The sequence below is a fragment of the Lissotriton helveticus genome, chromosome 8 (assembly GCF_964261635.1).
Source record: "Lissotriton helveticus chromosome 8, aLisHel1.1, whole genome shotgun sequence".
NCBI lineage: Eukaryota > Metazoa > Chordata > Amphibia > Caudata > Salamandridae > Lissotriton > Lissotriton helveticus.
Genome location: NC_136069.1, coordinates 1,439,104,656 through 1,439,126,471, shown reverse-complemented (window position 1 = coordinate 1,439,126,471; position 21,816 = coordinate 1,439,104,656). Strand labels below are relative to the sequence as shown.

General features: G+C 43.4%; 1 protein-coding gene across 2 annotated transcripts in view; it reads left to right on the top strand.

Annotated features, from left to right (window-relative positions):
• CYYR1 (cysteine and tyrosine rich 1) overlaps window positions 1-21,816 on the top strand; it is a 299,653-nt gene that overhangs the window by 214,439 nt on the left and 63,398 nt on the right. Inside the window, exons 3-4 of one of the 2 annotated variants that reach the window (XM_078656220.1) lie at window positions 3,230-3,387; window positions 16,895-17,064. In XM_078656220.1, coding sequence (XP_078512346.1) covers window positions 3,230-3,387; window positions 16,895-17,028 — 292 coding nt within the window. In that variant the 3' untranslated portion in view covers window positions 17,029-17,064. Of the gene's footprint in view, window positions 1-3,229; window positions 3,388-16,894; window positions 17,865-21,816 lie in introns of those variants that run through there. The other variant, XM_078656219.1, reaches the window with a different exon arrangement.

The following is a 21,816-nucleotide window of genomic DNA, read 5'->3' as shown; positions in this document are numbered from 1 at the left end:
CAGATCGGAAGCCCACTCCACATGTGTCTGGGTTGTATAAAGCAGCCCCCTCCCCGCCCACCGCCGACTCTGGTAAAAGTTTACATGACTTCTGCCTGGAAAGCATTATTAAATTATATTATTTCATGCTTGTGGATGGAAAAAGGTGCACATGCAAAAACTTACAAAACATTTTATATTCCAAAAAATGCCTATGCTTACAACCTCTTTAATGTAAGGCATTAGATCTGCCAACTCACACGGTGATACCATGTGACACTCGATATTCGCTGCGGTTACACGGTCACCCAGTGAGGAGCCGATATCTCAAGGTAGCAGGGAAAATGAGCTGAAAACCCTCTTAAACAGTGGATTTACAGTTCGTTGTCCGAGGCTTTGAACTGCCGACGTCCATTAAGGTATCAGCCTCAGCAACATTTTTTCTTTCCTTTCCTTTTTTTTTTTGGGAGGACGATGGGGCAAAAGTGTCTTTTGGGTACTTCTCGCCCCACCCCCTTCTCACACTGTGAGATTTTTAGGTCGAGCCTAGTGTTGCAGTGCATACGCTGCTCGCTCTGCTAGGCATGGTGTAGTAGGGTATGTTGTTTTAGAAGTGGAGTGGAAAACCCGCCCATACTTTTCATTGACTGGTGTCACTGTCCTTGGTAAATGCTGACATCCCATTCAATGTGAGGCTTCTTAGCCCGTCCTTGTTACCGCCCTATCTCCTTTTGTCACCGCCCATCAGGACTAGATCTTTAACTTACGGCGTTACACGGTCTCCTTCATTATTCGGTAAGCACTATGTTTTTGCATCGCGCTTTCACTTTAATAGCTGCCACCCTACCCCGCAAGTGCTGTGTGGGGTAGCATCTATTGTCAAAGTGAAAGCGCAATGTGTGCCACTATTCTTGCTGCAGGACTGGTCGCTGCCCCCCTTCACTCGGTTTCTCAGCGACTCGCTTCCCTCTTCTGTGCCACTTTCTCCCACTCTGTCTTGTCAATTTCCCTGCCATTTGTGAGTTCTTAATTCACACCCCCTACCCCAGTGCTCTCCTTCTGCTCTTCTACACCACTCTTTCTATACCGCACATTCATTCTTCTTTGTTTCTTGTGCTTCGCACTCTCGCTTTTCCCCAGCTCGCATCTTGCTTTTGGATGCGTCTCTCCAAGACCCCTCTCTGCCTGCATTGTCCCCTATCCTCTCACTCTGTATCCTGTACTCTCTCTCCTCGCGCCTCCCTCCGACCCCTCACTGTCTAACGCACTCCTGTAAAGGGCCATGCATTGAGACAGTTGCTGAGTTGAAGGAGTGAGGGGCCTGTCAGTCACATGACTGAAGTTATGGCAGACCCGGCCGCATGGCAGGGTCCCAAAGTACACAAAGGATGGCTGAGACGTATCCGGATCCCACAGCCTGATGCAAAAGTACACACGCTTCAGGGAACTTGAGTCTCTTCCTCACCACCCTCCTCCCTCAGTCTGGGCGTCTCGCCCAGCCTAATTTTCTAATGGTGGATCTGTCTCAGTCTCTTTTGGTTAGTGTCGTGGGGAAGGGACAGATCTCTGCCGGCTAATAGTGCTGCAGGTGTGTCCGTCTATATGGACGGGGCGCAATACTGACTGCCCCAGTGGGTATGAGTGTTGCCACTGACTCTCTCTGTCGGCATCTTTGTTTCGCGACAGTTAATGTGACCGTCTCAGGATGGTCGTGAGTCTCTCTTAGGAATGAGCAGTACCGTGAAGTGGGAGTGTTGTGTGCCCCAGGGGGTGCAAGTGTGCTCCTCTGTGGGTGTGAGAGTGTGTGGGGGGGCGAGCGTGTGTCCCAGGGGGTTGCAGGAGTGCGCATCATGGGGGTGCGCCTTAGGGGGGTGCTTGACTGCACCTCGGGGAGGTGTGAGGGTGCCTCATGGATTTGCAAGAGTGCAACTCACAGATGTGCGAGAGTGTGCCCCAGGAGGTTGCCTCAGGGGGGTGCTAGAGTCTGCCTCAAGGGGGGTGTAAAAACACACCTCTGAAGTGTACCTTGGGGGTTGCGAGAGTGTGCCTCAGGAGCAGCATTCTTCAGTGAGGTACGAGTGCGTGCTTCATGGAGTGCCAGTGGGTACTCAGAATGTGAGTGTCGACTCAGCAAGTTGAGTGAGTGTCTCAGTAAGTATATGTATATCCCTGTCTTGTCACGGTCTCTGTGAGGTAGAGAGTTTGAATTTTGTGTGCTGCGTCTGTCTCTCGAACACACTGCAAGCCTTTCTCTCTCCCTCACCCTCAGTCTCTCACTCACATGGGACAGCTGGAGGCTGGACCGCGAACCTGTCTTCTGGAACAGAGACTGCCACTTCTTGAGGGCTGGATGAAGAACCCCGAAGATGGGGACACCCCACCGCAAAAACCCTGGTACAAGCTCTCGAGACTCCCCTGGCGACTGGATCCGTTCACCAAAGTGAAAGGGGGAGCAGCCCCGAGACAGGGTTAACCCTTCAGTGCCCGCGGGCAGCGATGGATGTGACAGCAGGTGCCTGACCTCAGTGCAAGTGCTGCACAAAAAGTCTCCCCCCTCAGCCATCTCTGGTACCTCCCACTTACAGCGCACCCCCTCGCTCTTAGACTCACCGTGTTGCTGGTGGTTGGGTGGGGAGAGAGGTGCCTTGATGCTTGATTCTTAGAATTTGTGTCGTTATGATAAGTTGAGAGGTGCGTGGTTGTTAGTGGGTTTACCTCGGTGGTCCATAAGTTGTCTGAAACTAGGACACTTGCTGTTCCCTTTCCAGCATGCCTACTTGAAAGAACAAGCATTTGCAATGCAATAGGTCTCGCGTTTACGCAAGTTTGAGCTATTGGCATTGTCCATAACAATGACTTTTATTTATGTTTTATTTTTTAAAACATAAATAAAAGGCATTGTCATTTACAATAGCTCAAAGTCGTGTAAATGCGAGACCTATTGCATTGCAAATGCTTGTTCTTTTAGCTGGCAGCTCTTATTCTTTGAAACCCACTTTATTTATAATTTGCAACATAATAAGCATTAGTTAGTAGTGTTGGTGTTTAAATGTGACATTTTATCCAACTGATTAGTGATTTCAGGAGGCCAAAACGGTTTCATCATGGGGGTTATCATTATGTTGTCTTTTGGTTTGAAGTGTTCTTTGTCCACGAATGAGTAGGTGCAGGTGGTTGCTCATTCTCAAGTGAGAGGATTTCGTACACCTCGAGTAATCAATGTCGACTTCTGTCTCTTCGTGTATTTCAGGGGGACCGCGATAGCCGGCATCGTGTTTGGAATCGTGTTCATCATGGGAGTGATTGCCGGAGTCGCCATTTGCATCTGCATGTGCTTGAAGAACCCCCATGGCACCCGCGTGGGCGTCATCCGAACCACGCACATAAACGCCATTAGCGGATACCCTGGTGAGTAAAGCTCTCTGACTGCCTCGGAAAAGATGTGTTACAATTAGAACAATCTAAAGTGAAAAGTTAACATCAGCCCAGAAAAATGATTATAATGAAAAGTCAGTTAAGTCTTATTCTAACGCCATTTTTATAGGGGAAAAACACTTAAAACAATTTGTGCAACCTAAACTCGATTGGCATATAGCGCATGGAACTATGACCAGCATTTAGCTACGCCCAGGGCTTAGTGTGCCGGGTCCTGCCGGTGCTTAGCACCAGCAGTTCTTAAAAGCAGGGTATGACTTAATGTATGAATGACATATTTTGCTTCTTTTTTTCTGTGGGGTTTTTGTAACTAATCTTGTATGTAATTGAATGTACTGTATATTATGATGATTTTTTTTGTGCTATGAACTCTGTGGACATGCAAAGAATAAATATGAACATGTTTTCTAAATAATCTTTGCGTTAGGACAATGCTGATATAGATATTGCATGATGGATATATTACCTAGATACTGAATTGATAACCTAGGAGAGGTTTGTTCTTGCTCCAGCATTTAGCTACGCCCAGGGCTTAGTGTGCCGGGTCCTGCCGGTGCTTAGCACTAGCAGTTCTTAAAAGCAGGGGCTGAGACGGGTCCCTATCGGGCTCTCCATTTTTGCCCTCATCCTCAGTATGAAAAAAAAAATCTTAACTCTGCAGCAGTGCCACCCTTCACTGCCTTTGATGTAACTTCAAAGAGACTCGTTACAGTACTTTCAGTCTCATCATTTCAGAACTAAAGTATTTTCAATATTCTATACAACGAAGACATAGTTGTTGCTCATTTATCTTATGCAACTAACAACCATTGGCAAAACAATAGTCCTGGCTTGTTGCGGGTGTAATTTCACTTGTTGTATTATATATCTAGATGCAAAGACATAAGCAGCAAAATACTAGTCAGGCAGCACGCTATGTTGAGCACAGATGTTTAGCTTACTTTTTAAACCACGCCCTAATTGTACTGGCCACGCCTCTTTTAGAGACCCCCCCCCCAGGTTATCAGTCACACCCCTTTTAGACACCCCTCAGCTTTCACATCCCACTTAAAGCCCTGGCTACACCAGAACATATATTTATATAGTACACAGAGGTCTATTGTGGATGTATAAAGACACATTCACACTGTTCTGATTACGGTTTAGTTATTGCATCAAATGTTACCTGTAATTAGGAAAGCTCTATCGCCACTTTAATAAAGAGGGGTGGGCGAGTCTCTGAAAGTTAGAGCTAGGCTCGCTCCTGAAGCCTGACTCTAGATCAGCTCGAGGTCTTGTTGGAACTTCAAGCCATATCGAGCCGAGCTTTCATATGGCTTCTGCCTGCCACCCTCTGCTCTACCCAAGGTGTGACCTTACACCAGAGCTACCGAATTTGGAACTGGAAAACTAGACTCAAGTCTCAGTTTCAGCTCAACATCCTGTGATTCTGGACAAATTACTGAATCTTCCTGTCCCTAAAAAAAAAAATCTATCCTTGTGTAATGTAACTGGTGCTCATATAAAGCGCTATAATACCTTTGTTTTGAGATCGCACTATACAAAACTGCAGGAAAATGCACAAAGAGGTAAAAACAAAGCATTAACTTACAAAGGAGAGACCAATACAAACCCATTTTGTGGCTGATTTTTACAGTGACACCAGAAAACCTGCATAAATGGCGGCTTGCCCATTTAATTTGTGTGGTCTTAGGCACATTTTCTGTTTCACAAAAACTCCTTTTTCATCATAATCGCATAAGAAAACACATCCAAATACGTTAGTTCACAATACCAGGTGTACAAAAACCTATTGCATTTGATTTAATAGTTCAGTGATACTCCAAGTATGGCACTGGGGCCATATTCGGCCTTCCTGTTCACCCCGTGGTCAACAGCAGAACTGGGCTGCTGTTTACTCAGCATAGCTCTTAGATTACAAATATGTTAAATACATGGGAAAGCATTTATTTGAAGGTTACAGAAAGGGAGTAACTAGGGTGTCCTGCACTGCTTAACTTTAGGAACACCTTCATTTATAGAGACATCTTGCAGCAGGCTCTTCAAAATTCAAAAGTGTAGTTCATTAACATGCAGAATCGTTTCACCTTAGTAAATCGAATTATATCAGCGCATTGAGAAGTGTTTTTATTTAAAAGTGATAGTTTACAAACATTAATTTAGAAACATTCATGCTCTTCCCCCCACCCCCGCCCCATCCTGGCAACAATGCCAATAGTAAACTAAGAGGCAAGTCAGTTGTTATGTGCTTCCTTTGGGTGACCTGAGTTGCTAGTATAAATGAATATTATAGTTTACTTAATAAAACACAGGAGATGGTTTTGAACGGTGGACGTCCTGACCTCATGTATTTCGAGGCCCTCATATATGTGAAAAGAAAATTCAATATATCTATGGCCTATTTCAGACTGTCTCTCCCTCTTCATCGCCTTTGTGTGCTGCCTCCTATTGGTATGGGACTTACGGAATTTCTTGAAATGGACTCTCATGCTATCAGAGATCTTCCCACCAAATCAAATCAGGCTTCCCTTCTGAGCTGGCCCCGCACATCTTAGCTAAAGCCACTGATGAGATTCTCCCTGCTGTGCTTAAAGTGATAAATCTGTCTCTCACCACTGGCGATTTCCCTGTGGCCTGGAAACTCGCTATGGTGAAACTGTTGCTGTAAAAGCCAAACTTGGATCCTCTGTCACTAGGGAACTACTGCCAATCTCCCTCCTCCCTTTGATTAGCAAGATAGCGGAAAAATATAACAATCGGATTGTCTCTGGTAATTTAGAGAGTCTCAACCTACTCCACCGTACCCAGATGGGATTGGACCCCTCCATGGTACATAGACTGCTCTCTTAGCAGTAGTTGAAGAATCCCAGAGATTACTCGACCAAGGGGGATCGTTTTTCATCATTCTGATTGATCTGAGGACCTCGTTTGATACGGTACATTACAACACCCTTGTGCAAAGATTGATGAACATTGGAATCTCAAGGACTGCCATCTTGTGGCTTACATCTTTCCTGCAAGACAGGGCATTTCAGGTCTTCGAAGACGGTGGTCTCTCCAACAGTGTATCACTCGAGGGCGGACTTCCTCCTCGTTGTTTAACGCTTATATGAGACCTCTGGCAGACATCGTCTCCCCATTCGAGATTTCAATAGTCACCCATGCTGATGACACTTAATTTATTGTCTTTCTAAATCAAGGACAGGACCTCCACTCCCCCTCGTTGGAGCCCTGCCTCGACTAGATAGCAAAGTGGATAGAACATTCCTGTCTTAACCTCTTTGTAGACAAAAGAGCTTATGATAACGGGCAATAATCTTAAACTGGGTCGGGAACTGGACTGGCCAAGCAGCTTAGGCCCCCATTCCCTACCCAAAACGTCCATCTAGAGCCTTGGCATATGGATAGCTAATTCCTTTAAATTCGACCATCAGGCATTGAAGCTTGCTGCCACCTGCTATGGGCTCCTCAGGATACTGAGCAAGATTCTCCCAGTCCTCCCCTTCACTGCCAGGAAAGTGATGGTGCAAGCCCTCATTCTAGCTACACTGGATTATGGTAACTCCCTTTACCTGGGAGCTCAAAAGGGAACTATTAAGAAACTTCAGATGACCCAAAACTGTGTTGCCAGACTTCTGCTTGATATCCCTAGACATCAGTCTGACAAACAAGCCTTGAATTCCCTAAATTCCCTAAATTGAGAGCAGGTGGATGAGAGAATGGGGTGTAAATCTCTTTTTATTGCCCACAAGGCCTTTTGGGGCAATAGCCCTGTGATCTCGCAACCCCTGCTTTCTTTATATCCCCCGCATAGAGCACTGCGTTCCTCCACCGCCCATCTAGCAACCATCCCTCTCATGAGGAGGGAAAGAGTGGGAGGACGAGCTTTCTCTTTCAGAGCACCTTCACTTTGGAATGCCCTCGCCTTATCATTACGCTCTGAAAACCAGCTGCTTCTCTTCATTAAGAAGCTTAAAATTTGGCTCTTTCAAAACTTATTGCATTAACAGGATCCCTGTCTTGATAAGTATTATGTGCAAAACTATCAGTGCTGAGATGCCTATGGGTAGCCATACGCTCTATAAGTGCTTATAACATAACATAATGCAGTGAAATGAAAATAAAACAATTACCTATGATCGCTCAATTTGGTCAAGTGGGGAGGCCAGGATTGATCCCAGGTTTTTTAATTCTACATTATGCAATTCAATTCAGACAGTAGTTGTACTTGTGTTGCGTCGCCTACACCAAACTTGCACCCTGCACACCCCTGGCCACCCCCTCCGGGCATCAATGTGGCCCTCAGTCACACCACCGACCCAAATTTTTGGCCCCTGGGAAACCCATGTTATAGACTACAATGTTGCTGCACGGTAATGATCTGGGCCACATACAGGGTTCATATTACGGTGATGGATTAAACCCAGATCAGTTGACTGGGGGTGAGTGTTTGTATTGTCAACGCTCCGTCCATCACCACCTTTGGTTTTTCTTTGTTAGCTAAAGAACGGTGATGGATTAAACCCAGATCAGTTGACTGGGGGTGAGTGTTTGTATTGTCAACGCTCCGTCCATCACCACCTTTGGTTTTTCTTTGTTCGCCCTAAGTTGGCAGGGTATGCTCAGACGTGAGTCCCTTGCTCACTTTGCCACTGGAGTCAAGCAAGCCCGGCTGAAGACGGCTGTAATGCCAGAAACCGGTCCTGGGAAGCTTGATTCCGGTCCAGGGAAGACATGGCTTGGCAGTTCGGGCTGGACTGTTCCCATGAGGCACAGGGTCAGACTGATTTGCATATGGCCATGTCTGAACTGGGGTGGCGGAGTGAGCTAAAGAACGGTGATGGATTAAACCCAGATCAGTTGACTGGGGGTGAGTGTTTGTATTGTCAACGCTCCGTCCATCACCACCTTTGGTTTTTCTTCATATTACAATTGTCATCTCTCTTAGTTCATTAATGGTACTGTCACCAGATTGGGGACTAGGGCAGGAATGGTTCTAAATTCATGTTTAACAAGTATTGGCATAGTCAATAGGTCCCACCTTTGAGACCTCATACGTGTTTTGCCATTGTTATTGGTTTTGCCAATGTCTTTAAGCTATGTTGTAGAGCAGTATGGCGGCTGTGCAGCACGTTGAAAAGTTCTAATAAAAAAGTGTTATAAGCATTTTTGTTACTTTTTATAAAACCAAAAAGACATTCTGTACAACTGAGCAAACCTTTTAAAGAAAAGAATGAACATAAAACATTTCTTCTAGTTTTTGTGTCCTTGCAATGCTGGCAACGTTTTCCTGCCTGTTCTAATGCTTGTTTGTTATAGCTTTTTTGGTTTGGAAGGAATAAACAAAGGGAGGTGGGAGACTGGAAAATAGTACCTAAATTGCAATATGAGCAGTGGACGGACACGAAGGGAGAATCAACAGATGCCAGATTCTGAAGGCAGACTGAGGTGGTGCTGAGTTGGTGGTGTGATGGTGCGGAGGCGATGCTCAGGTGATGCTGCGTGATACTGAGGTGGTGTTGAGTGACGCTGAGTCATGCTGAGCTGGTGATGCTGAGCTGGTGCTCAGGTGGTGATGAGTTGGTGCTGTGGTGAGGTGATACTATGCTGATGCTGAGGCGGTGCTGCGCTGATGCTGAAGTGGTGCTGCATTGGTGCAGAGTTGCTACCAAGGTGGGGCAGTGCTGGTGCCAAGGTGGGGCTGTGCTGGTGCCGAGGTGGGGCTGTGCTGGTGCACTGATGTGGAGGTTGTGCTGCGCTGGTGCTGAAGTGGTGCTACACTAATGCTGAGTTGGTGCTGAACTGGTGGTGGTGCACTGATGAGGTGGTGCTGAGCTGAGATGGTGCTGATGCTAAGGTGGTGCTGTGTTGATGCTGAGGTAGTGCTGTGCTGAGCTATGCACTGATGCTGTGCTGGAGCTGAGGTGGTGCTGTACAGGTGCTAAGTGATAATAAGGTGGTTGTGTGGTTGTGCAGCAGAGGTGGTGCTGAGTGATGCTTTGGTGGTACTCAGGTGGTGCTGGGTTGGTGCTCAGGTGTTGCTGAGTGATGCTGAGCTGGTGCTGAGGTGGTGCTGTTCTGAGGCTGAAGTGGTGGTTCATTAGTGCAGGCTTGCTGAAGTGATTCTACACTAAGGCTGAGTTAGTGCTGAACTTGTGGTGGTGCACTGATGAGGTAGTGCTGTGCTGAGATGGCGCTGATGCTGTGGTCGTGCTGCACTGATGCTGAGGTGGTACTGTGTTGATGCTGTGCTGGTGCTTAGGTGGTGCTGTTGTGGTGCTGAGTGATACCGTGCTTGTGCGAAAGTGATGCTCTTGTGCAGAGGTGGTGCTCAGTTATACTGAGGTGGTGCTGAGTGATACTGAGGTGATGCTGCACTGATGCCGAGGTAGTGCTGCACTAATGCTGAAGTGCTGCATTGGTGCTGAGTTGATGCTAAGGTTTTGCTGTGCTGGTTCTGCACTGATCCTGTGGTGGAGCTGCACTGTACTGAGGTGTTGCTGTACTGGTGGTGGTGTACTGATGCGGAGGTGGTGCTGTGCTTATGCTGAGGTGGTTTTGTGGTGCTATTGGGTGATGCTGTGGTGCTGCGGATGCTGAGGAGATGCTGCACTGGTGCTGAGTGATGCTGTGGTGTCACTGAGTGATGCTGTGGTGTCACGGAGTGTTGCTGTTGTGTCACTAAGTGATGCCAGGGTGGCACTGATTGATGCTGTGGTGGCGCTGAGTAATACTGTTGTGGGGCTGAGTGATGCTGTGCTGCACTGATGCTGAAGTAGTGCAGCACTGGTAAGGAGGTGGTGTGGCACTGGTGTAGAGGGGGTGCTGAGGTGGTGTGCTGGTGCTGAATTGGTGCTGCGCTGTGACTGAGTGATGCTGAGGTAAAGTTGTGGTGGTGCTCAGGTGCTGCTGAAGTGGTGCTGAGTGACGCTGACTGGTGCACAGGTGGTTCTGCAGTGGTGCTGAGGTGGTGCTACACTGTTTACTTGCAGGATATACTGTTAAGTATCCTCACAATACACACTGAATTTGGAGAACATGAGGAGGCATCCCTTGACATGGGCTTGATTTCACCAATCATTGAAACCTAAAAGAAGGCATCAAAAGTTGAAAGTGTGCAACTTAAAGCTGCTTCCATTTTCATGAAATGGAGCAATAACAGCATGCTTACCTCTTTAATAGAATCCAAATAATCATGCTGTCAAAAGCACAATGTAAATAGTTGATTCTACTGTCGCCCGTCTTCTTAAACTCTACTTCCATTAAGTAAGTATATTATTAAGGTAAATGAAACCAGAAATGTTATAAGATGAAAGACAACTTAGCCTCCGACTGAAAAAGCCCTTCTGAAACCAAAGACAATAGAACACAAAATAAGTACAAGATTTGCAGCCATCGGCTGAGCGCATTCTGAAAGTCAAACAAACCGAGGCAGAAGAAAAAGTAGTTTGCGAAACTAACATTTATGACCGATAGTGAAAGGATCCATGTAACAGGGCCAGTCTCCAGGTAGTGACCAAAATAGCAACAAGAGGTGCAAATGTAAACTATTTATCAGCGAAATTATAGGACTTTTGAAAGGCACATAAAGGAATGAATGAAAACAGATGGGCATTCGGAAAGCCCATAGAGTAAATACAGCATGTCTCGAGCGACTGCACATGGGCTGCCTAGGGGAGACCTAAAAACTATGACTTTTAGTACTTCTCATTGCAGTGCTATATATAAATTGACATGATAATGTCAAAGCTTCCACATGTTTGAGATATACACATTTTTGAATTTTGAAGAAACGTTATCATATTTTGCCTAATGTTTGTTGTATGATTTACATGGCAAACATTTTCAAGGCTTGGCTCATGTCTGGGCTCTAAGTGCCAAGCCAAACCTTTGGCAAGCCTCTCCCTGTTAATGTGTTGGCTCGCCCACCTCTAGTAATAAGCTAATACAGATGAGTTGGGACATCACAATGCCTACAGCTAGAGTTAGCTGATGGTGCGAAAGACTGGCCTTTCCGCAGAATTGCAACAGCTGTTTAAACATGGAAAGGGAGAACTCGCTTTGAAATTCATTCCTCTAAATGATTCTTCTGCTGAAACTCAAATGTCATTACCAGAACTGTACACATTAAAGGCAGTTATTTTATTTAATTATATATTTTGCTCTGCTAGAGTTCATTACATGAAACCACGAATCTTGTTGACACACATTCTGAAATGCAGGCAGTTTTTTAAGTGACATACATTAAAACTTCTAAATGCTTTTGTGAAAAAATGATATGTTGCATTTTTCAGATTCCAAAATTCCAAATGTATTGTATGTATCTACAGCTATGCTACCATTTTCAAAGAAGTAACTATTCAGATGTTTTGGGGAACAGTGATGGTGTGTCCATGTATCACAGTGAATGAAATTCTCTCTGCTGTAGTTCAAAAGGATGGTGGAAGTCATATCAGAATTCTGAGGCCTTAAAAAGGAACTTCAGCCTCGTTTCTCTATAGATTGTGGAACTCCTTGATGACTTGCAATATCTCCATTAATCAATGGCAGAGAGTACTTTTCCAAATATAGTGTGAACTCGAGCCACATGCTCTTCAATCACAATGTTGAGCCATTTGTGGAAATGATAACTAGGGTGACAAAATGCAATGTACATTTATAAATTGATGGCTTTGATTGATCAACTTTTGGTTGTAGCTGGTCAACAGTCCTTTATTGAGTCAAGTATTCATACTAATGCCATAGGGCTGGTCTTAAATGGTTAGTATTTTTTCTCTGAAACAACGTAGCAGTGTATCAGATGTTGATAGCTATTAAACAGATCTCTCAATAAGGAAAGTTAAATAAATGTATGTGTGTGTGTGTATATATATGTGTGTATATATATATATATATATTGCTCCAAGTCTCCTCCCCCGGCCGGGAAAGAAGAAACAGCACTCGCGGGGTATTTTTAGTCAGTTACTTCCTTTATTAAAGTGCTCCTCACAGACGCGTTTCGGGTCAAGCCCTTTATCAATGTGTCAACACGAGTGTTGCACAGGAGCCATTTTTAAAGTGCAGTGTGCGATCCCATGAGGAAAGTGAGGTAGGACTACTCGTTCACATTACATGAGCGCCATATTGGAATGTGCAAAATAAGCAAGAATTAATACTTATTCAATGATTAAAGTGCTTTCAGACCTTAATTCTGAACGTATTAAAAATTGTACATAATGCCGTGAATCGGCCAACCAAATACATCAAAAATGCCACATTCATCATCAAGCTTTGCATAAGCGATTACACGCGTTAAATAAATGACATTCATGTTTCAATAATTCAAATTTAAAACCTTAGACGATATCGTCTTACACATATGACACATGTAGTTTACTCAGAGTGTTGGCATTAGGAAATAACGTACAATCGCCTAATATGTGGCACATTCCTCTTAAATCTTGCCGTGGATCGGCTACGGCAGCTCCTTTCGCTAGAAACCGCCAGATTACCCTTAAACAATGCCAAAGGCAATGCAATCCCCCCATGGATTATTCAGGTGGCCCCGGTAGTACATCTATAGATTTATTTCCCTAGGTGGATAGCCAGTTCTTCCCCGCTATTCAGGCCTTTTGGAATTTTGGTTTGCAGGTCAATAATGTACCGGGATTCCAAGCGTCTTAGTTTGATTAATCTGTTACCGCCCCTTTCATGATCTGGTACCTGGTCGACCCCAAAGTATTGTAGAGCATCCCTATCACTACGATGTTTAATCGCAAAATGTTTTGCTACAGGTGATGTCATGTCCTTATTTGCTATAGCACGCATGTGCTCAAGGATTCTCAGTTTCACGCTTTTGATAGTGCTCCCTATATATCTTAACTTGCAGGGGCACATCAGACAGTACACTACATATGGTGTTTGGCAGGTAATGAATGAGCTAATGGGTTTACGATCTTTTAGACCTGGAATTTCATAGCCTAGAACCCTTTTGCTATACGCCCAGGCCTTGCACTTCCCGCAGGGAAAGAAGCCTTTCATATCTGCCACAGTATTGGTTCTCGTTCTTGGAGCGTCTAGATGGCTATGTACTAAGAGATCCTTTAGGGATTTTGTTCTCTTAAAAGTTACTTGGGGACCACTCGGGATATCCATCCCGATAATGGGGTCAGTTTTCAGAATGTGCCAATTCCTACGTAGCGTTCCCTTCAGAAAATTGGCATCTTTAGAGTAAGTTGTTATTAGACGGAACTTTCCATTTTCATTCTTTTTGATATTCTGTTTTAATAACTCATTCCTTGGAATCCTGGTTACTCTATTTAATGTCTGACTCAGGAGGGTTGGACTATAGCCTCTGACTTTAAACCTTGCAATGCTATCTTTTGCTGCATTTTGGAAGTCCTCCTCACGTGAGCAGTTGCGCTTGAGGCGCAATAGCTCCCCGTAGGGAATACTTCGTTTCAGATTTACCGGATGCCCGCTGTCAGCGTGCAAAATGCTGTTTCAAGCGGTTGGCTTTCGGTACAGGGAAGTGGTCACTTAGTTGTTTGTAATTGCTACCCGAAGGTCGAGGTAGCTCACTGCCACTGAGCTTACCTCGCCGGTGAATTGCAAGTTGACATTGTTATCGTTCAAGTGAGAAATATAATCTTTGGCACTTTGTACCGACCCCCTCCACACCAGGAAGAGGTCATCTATGTACCTGTGCCATTTAACCACATTCTCAGTCCACATCCGATTTCCCTCAGACCAGGCCACCTGCTCCTCCCACCAGCCCACGAATAAATTCGCGTAGCTGGGGGCGAAGCAGGTGCCCATCGCGGTCCCAGAGGTCTGTCTAAATAAGTCCCCCTGAAAAAGAAAGATGTTATTCGATAGACAAAATTCAGTTAATTCCATAAGCATGGTACTGTGTCCTGCAAATTTTAAAGGTCTTTTAGTCATGAAATATTCAACTGCTTTAAGGCCCTGAGAGTGCTCAATGCACGTATATAAGCTGGTAATGTCCATTACAATCAGGAGAAAAGTGGGATCCCAGACCAAATCTTGCAAATGTACAATAAAGTCCTTAGTGTCCTTGATGTACGAGGACAAGGTCAAGACTGATTGAAACAGAAAATGATTGATGAAAATCGACAAGTTCTTAGTTAGGCTGCCCATTGAGGATACTATGGGACGGCCCGGCGGTGCTCTGAGATCTTTGTGGATCTTCGGTAGGTGGTAGAATGTCGGGATGACTGGATGATTTGACCGCAGGAACAAATATTCTTCGGTATTGAGCATGTCTTTGTTGTGCCATTTCTGAATCAGTTTATCATATTCTAATACACTCTCCTGATATTTTTTCATAGTCGTTGGTTCATAGTGTTGTCGATTCTGCAACTGCCTTTTGGCTTCCCCAACATAAAAGTCCTTTGCCAATATAACAACGTTTCCGCCTTTATCAGAGGGTTTGTAAATTACTGAGGAATCAGCTTGAAGATTCCTCAACGCCTCTCTTTGTCCCGGTGTTAATGGATTGGTTGTTGTTCTCCCTTTGCTCCTCTTCGATGTTCGGAATTTTATCAAATCCCTCAACACGGTTTCAGAGAAGGTGTCAATAGCGTCCTGCGCCATTTGGGGGAGAAATTGAGAAATCGGTTTGAAAGGACTACAGGCAGCCTCTTGATCTATGCCCACCCGTCTACTCCTTTGTGTGAGACTCTGATCATCACGATCTGTTCTTGGAATTTCTGATCTCATTTCTTCCAAAATTTCAAGGGTTTCCAAATCGCCTAATTGGATGATGTCAGTTTCTTTAATTTTATTCTGTAGACATCTAGTCTCATGTACCGTAGGTTTCGTTTTAAAGTACTTATGCAATTTTAATTTCCTTGTGAACTTGAAGAGATCGATTCTAGTTTGTGTGTATTCAAGATTAGTTTGTGGACAAAAGGAGAGGCCTAGTTTTAATACAGATTCCTCATCCTTAGTTAGTTTTTTGGACTTAAATTCACGATGGTTAGTGTGTCAGCTGTGTTTACCGTGTCCCCCCCTTCTTGGCTTTCACGGTTTTCATTTGATTGTTGCCTCCGCCTCTTCCTCGTCCTCTTCCGGCCCCCCTCCTCGTTTTCCTGTGTCCTGTTCTGGGGGCTTGACTTTCCCCCCCCCTGAGCCACGCTTGTCGAATTAAATCGAATTCCTCGTGAAAAGGAGTTTTCCTTGCTGGTTTTGAGGGACCTGCTAATTCTTCTTCTTCAGATCCTGTGATCTCTGATTCCGAGGTTTCTATTGTCTCAGTTACTTGGCCAGGATTTTGTTTTTTCCGGATTAGTTCTTTTCGTGGGCCATCAAACTTTTTGGCGAAGGTCAAAACTCTGCCCATTGAGTAGTCCCTCTCATCTCTGTCAAATTTCTCTTCTTTTCTTTGTCTGATCTTGGTTTCATATCTGACTAGTCTCTTTTTCATTTCTGTCATCAGTTCTTGATGTTGGTTATTGTCAGGAAGATTTCCCAATTCCTCCTCGAGTATTTTTATCTCGTCCAGAACTTTTGCCCGGTCGCTCCAGGCAAACTTCACCAGCAGTTGCAAACTTCCCTTGCAGAATTGTGCGGTGTGTATGTGCCACTCTTCAAGGAGCTGGGGGTCTGGATTTTCGTAGGCTGGGATAGTATATACTCGCAAGCCACGTGGGACTCTCTCTACTTTGATGTAGTTCTCCAGAGAGGTAGCCTCCCACCACTTGCGCGTTTCCCTCTCAAAAAGTCTTTCCAGCTTTGAATATTTCTGTACCAGAGGGTCCGCACTTTTAGCATCGCTGGTCGTAGTAGTGCGTGTTGGCCCACCCGCTTTTTTATTTATTTATTACCGTGTTTGCGGCACCCACTGCTAGTGCCCCGTCATTTTGGTACAGACTGGAGCTTGTAAATATATATATATACATGAATATAATATATATACACGTATATATATATATATATTTTAAATACTGCAATGCATGCACAAAGTGTTTTAGTGAAATTATGGTTTGGTTCAGAGTATCTCTTAGTTTAGTAGTTCTTGGGGCAGAGGAGTGTATACCATATTCATAAACAACTTAAAACCTGGCTATTTAACTTGTCAGATGCATATGTATTGGCTGCCATCTAGTTCTCACTTTTGTTGACTCCCTCGCTCCTTAGCGCCAGGATGCTCCTTTCGGAGCGGCAGTTCGCGCTCTATAAATTCCGAATAACATAACATAACATAACATCAGAGTCTGTTACTTCACTGTACTGTACTGAGAAACTATAGAGCATGTATAAGTCATGTATCTGTCCGAATGTTATTAAATCCAAGGATTTATAAATAGTTTTTAACAAAAATTGTTGCAGTCCCAAATGAAATAAGTATGACTTTTGACACAATTATCAAGTTTGTAGAGATGTTGTAAAATGTATGTAGCACGTTTCTTTTTTGTAAGACATATGATTTGTTGCACAAAGTAAAATTGATAAACTACATTAATTTTCTCTTTTACAGGGTCTCCTCCACCATATAGCTGTGAGTTTGAGATGGATTACCCAGTGGAGTTACCTCCACCTTACACTCCAACACCACCAACCTCCTTGCATTATTCTCCTCCTCCTCCATACAGTGGTTATTCAAGAAAATAACATTTTGTATTTCGATATATGCCAATTACCTCTCAGGTGAACTTGGGTAATGGGTTCTATGTGGGAGTAACTTAGAGCAACAATCATTGCAACAATCGTCGCAGATGCTTCAATGATAAATTGAGTGAACTGACTTTGCTCACATAGATTCATATCCAGGGAAGACAACAAAAGTCTGTTGTGTTAGAAATTTGAGCAGATTTGAGCATATATAAAGAGTATTTTTTTTACCATAATTAAAACACCTCAACGCTTCAATTGACTGAGTGCCATGTCGGAATTTCCTGGACTATCGAAGGGGTTGCGTAAAATTCTGATCTTCTTCTACTCCTGATCCTGATGAAAATTTTGTATTTTAAGGAAAGTTATCGAAGTTGAATGAAGATAAACTTTCTAAGATTAAGTTATTTTTTAACTTTATTCCAATACTTGTAATTTGTAAAACAAGCTAATAAATATTGGCTTCTGATGCAGGATGTGATATAATATAATATGTAACAGCTGTGAGTTAAAATTCTATGTTCGTTTATTTGACTAAAGCAAGCATTTCTAACGCCAAAACAGGAACTATGTAGAATAATGATCAATCACTGTGCCTTCTGTGCCCTTTTAACAGTTTCTGAAGACCTTGACCGTTTTACTGTCTGATTGTTTGTCCTGTAAGCTTTGTGTGAATCCTTGTCACATTTTGCTTAAATCTGAAATTTGAGACTTGTTGAAATTTGTAAAATGTTGGTGCTATACCTGGACGACCATGGAAGAATGCATATTGCTCAAAATTCTGCTTAATTTGTTTTTCCTCTACGTAACATTAAATGCATAAATGTTAATAGAAATCCCATGTTTCTCCTCTACATATTGCAGCTGTGAAATGTTCTTCAGATCTAGTCTCACCGCAGTAATCATTCATGCAAATGTTTACCACTACCAACCTAATGGACAACACATTCTATTTTTTGTTAGAGATATTTAAGCCAAGAGTTTTTGGAATATGCACGTACCTCTATACATATATTAATTCTGCTTTACACCTATTGCCAATCTGTGATTATTGAAGTAGCCAGTATATTCTTATAAAACAAAACCAGGTATGAGTCAAATTAAAAACAAAAACGTATTAGTGGGCAAAGATTGTCATGTTTAACGTCACTTATGATGGTTTGCACTTCAATTTTAGTAACTGTCATCAGTGATCATATCCCACATATTCCAATTGTGATGAATATGTTTTCATTCTCTTCGTAAGTTCTTTATTAACTAAATGTGAGCTAAGTATACTACTGCTAGGCTACTTAAAACTGCTGTAAACAGCCATTTATTAAACGCTATGTTACATAAATTCAGGAACAGTAAGCTGCAGTTAATAAGGTGCTATAATCATAAACTGAATTATAGTTGATGGCATTTTCATAAACTCAAGACAACTGAAAGGATAACTTCATTGGTTTCAAAACTGATGAATGGAGAGGTTGTCTGCTTCAACAAGCTTGATTCAACAGACTTGCTCTGGAACTATGCTGAGGAGTGAGATGAGGAAGGACATGGACAAGCAGCCAGGAAGAAAAGAGGAAAAACTCATGACAAGTCGGATCGCCAAATGGAAGGATCAGGGAAATGTAATAGGAAGAAGCATGGACACATGGAAAAAACTAAGAAGCTCCACATGCCTCCTTTTCCATAAGAGGAATTTGCCAGGCAAGATATTTAGATATCTCACCTTATCACAGTTGATCACATCAAAACTAACCCTGATTTAGTTAAGATATGCATGAGGTGATGCTCAAAAGCATCCGATCCACCTAACTTCCTGAGATTTGAAAAAAACATACAGATAGGTTCATATCCAACTTCCGAAAGTGTGATTTCAGTATATGGTAACTTTCAACAGACCTCTGAAACACATTGCTGTCCAACCTACCTACAGAACTTGAAAAAGTTGGTGTTCATTAAAGTAATTCAGATTTTAATGTACATTAAAATAGATAAAAGTTACTGGCCTGTAATTCAGGTTACTCATTCTGTGGGGAGTAGTCTTCATGTCTGTGTTTTCTCTGAATAGTGGCTAGTATGCTGGAGCTAGGTAACCATCAGTTTGCACAAGCTCTTCTAATGTATTTGATTTCTGCTATAACATCTTGTATTTCTCAAAAAACTGTCAGCTGGGCAGAAAGAAGTTTTAAAAATCCCAAGTTCAAATTCAATCAAGGTCTGTTAGTGTTCTCAATTATTTACCATTTGGTGGATTTTCTTTTGATGTATATCAATTGAGTTGGTGGTCATGACTCGGTTAGCAGTAAGGAGAGTCCCAAATAAGAGAAATAAAAATATATAAATAATTGTATGTTAGGAAAGGACCTTTCATGGACCATTAAGTGTGTCTTACTGTCTCCCGTTCTTGGCCATGGTTGACTCACCTGCTAAGGAGGACTTTTGAGGACTGTAAACTTGATCCTAAATTTACACTTTAATGCTTATGGCCTGATTATGAATGCATCAGGCAGTTACGAACCCTGTGTAAACCCTTATTTAGTCAGGTGTCAAAATTCTGAGATGTGTTGATCTTATCACATCCATTACTTACTGGGGGTCAGTGGAGTAGCTATGCCACTGCTGATAAAATCCTCCTCCTGATCAATTTTATGGGGGTTGAAAGCCCAGTATTTACCAGGACAAGCAGATTTTTGTGCAGTAAGCAGCAGAATCTACATGTTGTTCCCCAATAATTTGGAATAGGTGGAATTAAAATTGCCTACAATGATGGCAATTCAAAAGTTCCTCTTTGAAGGCCACTGGCTGAAAACAGTTTGATGTCTAAGTGCATGGAGATGCATGCAAACAAGTTATCAGCAAGACTGTTGTTTGAGAGTTCTTGAATGGATGGATGCCTCCTTTCTAAAGCTTAACGGCTTAAAAACCGAGGTCATGCTTTTTGGATATAAGTCCCCCATTAATCTTGATACGTGGTGGCCGAGCTGTGTGGGCCTCCTCCCTGCTCCAAAGAGCCAAATTAAGAGTCTGGGGGTTTGGCTTGATCCCTCCTTGGGTTTTCAAGTTCAGGCCCGTAACGTGGTCTCGATATGTTATGGCCTTCTTAGGCTCTTAAGGAAGGTTCTGTCCCTGTTTTTTTTTTTATCCTCATTTGCCGTCTTGCCGCCCATTCTTCTTACTAATCCACCTCTGGGCTGTTTTTATCTCTTAGGCTGGATTAGAGTAATGGGGCATAGACAACACATATTTTTGGGCCTAGCCCTCCTCTAAACTATCCTTCTTGACCACCTGACCCAACATGTGTGTCCTCCACCATCTCTATTAATCGTCCTGGGATGGTTCATATACCAGCGAGACAGGCACGGGCTTAATCATTGGACTTAAACGTAAATATAACTTTAACCAAACTTTAACAGGAAGGGTATCCAAAATCCTCTATTTCTTTTAGATCGATCTAGCATATCAAGTTTAGCTGTGTACCTCATAGCTAAAATCCAGTCTAATAAAGTGGGACTAAGTGGTGAGACCCATAATTTACATATCTCTCGACGTGCCAGCAACATAGCATAAAAAATAAGTCTAACATTGTTATTCAAAAATCTATTTTGTAAATCATATCTCCCAGTAATAATTAATTCAGGGCTTACCTCAATAGATTGGTTCAGAGATTTGGAGAGAGAATTACTCACGTCAATCCAGAATTCCTTGATATTTGGGCAGGACACAAACATGTGTAAGTCATCAACATTTGGAGCTTTACATTTTGGACATCCAACAATCCCTCCATCTTTAAATTTAGAAAGCCTATACGGAGACCAGTATGCCCTGTGAATGGTAAATAAAAGGTTTCGCCTTAGGTTTGCAGGTTTTCTGTCGCGATCCTTGGCAAGCTGTCCTTCCACAAGGTTTCTGGTAGATCAAATGTTCCATCTTCCATATCTAGTATTCGCCAATACCAGAAAGCTACCTCCTTCTTGACGGCCACTGTCTCCAACTTTAACTCGAAGTCATTTTCCACTCCAATCTCTGATTCCAAATGATTTGCCCAGCTTTGAATCTGTAGGTATTTATATTTTGAAAAAACTGGGCCCCACTTTTGCTGGCAAATACCAAAGGTTCTGTCCCTGTTGCCGTTCGAGGCGAGACGGATCCTTGTCCAGTCCTTGATTCTTTCTCGACTGGACTACGCAAATGCGATCTATCTGGGTGCCCCTGTGGGCTCTATTAAGATACTTCAATCGGTCCAGAACTGCGCAGCCCGTCTGCTACGGGAAGTGCCAAGGCACTGCTCGACGAAGGCCACTGTGCGATCTCTTCACTGGCTGCCGGTGCAGGAAAGGGTCCGGTTTAAAGCCATGTGTTTGGCCCATAAGTCAATAACCAACAATGGCCCGGCTATCTTGTGCCCTTTGTTCTCTCATTATCAATCCTCTGGAGTCTTAAGATCTAATCATTTGAATCTACTGACGGTTCCTAGGGCCAAGCGCTCACGGATGGGTGGCCGACGGTTCGCGATTCACGCGGCCAAATGTTGGAATCAACTCCCCGATAACATTCGGCTTGAACCGAACCAAATGGCTTTTAGAAAACGGTTGCAGACTCTCCAGTTCTGCTAATTTGTGTTGCTTTGCCCTGGGTCTAAAAGCGCTGGGAAGCCTCCGGGTAGCCAGCACTCTACAAATCTGTAATCATTCATTCGTTCAGAGTCACTAGACCTCAACAGAATGTCATCAAAGTTAAAAAACGAAATTGACAGTGGGCATACAAAACGGATTTCTCACTCATAGATTCAAAACACCA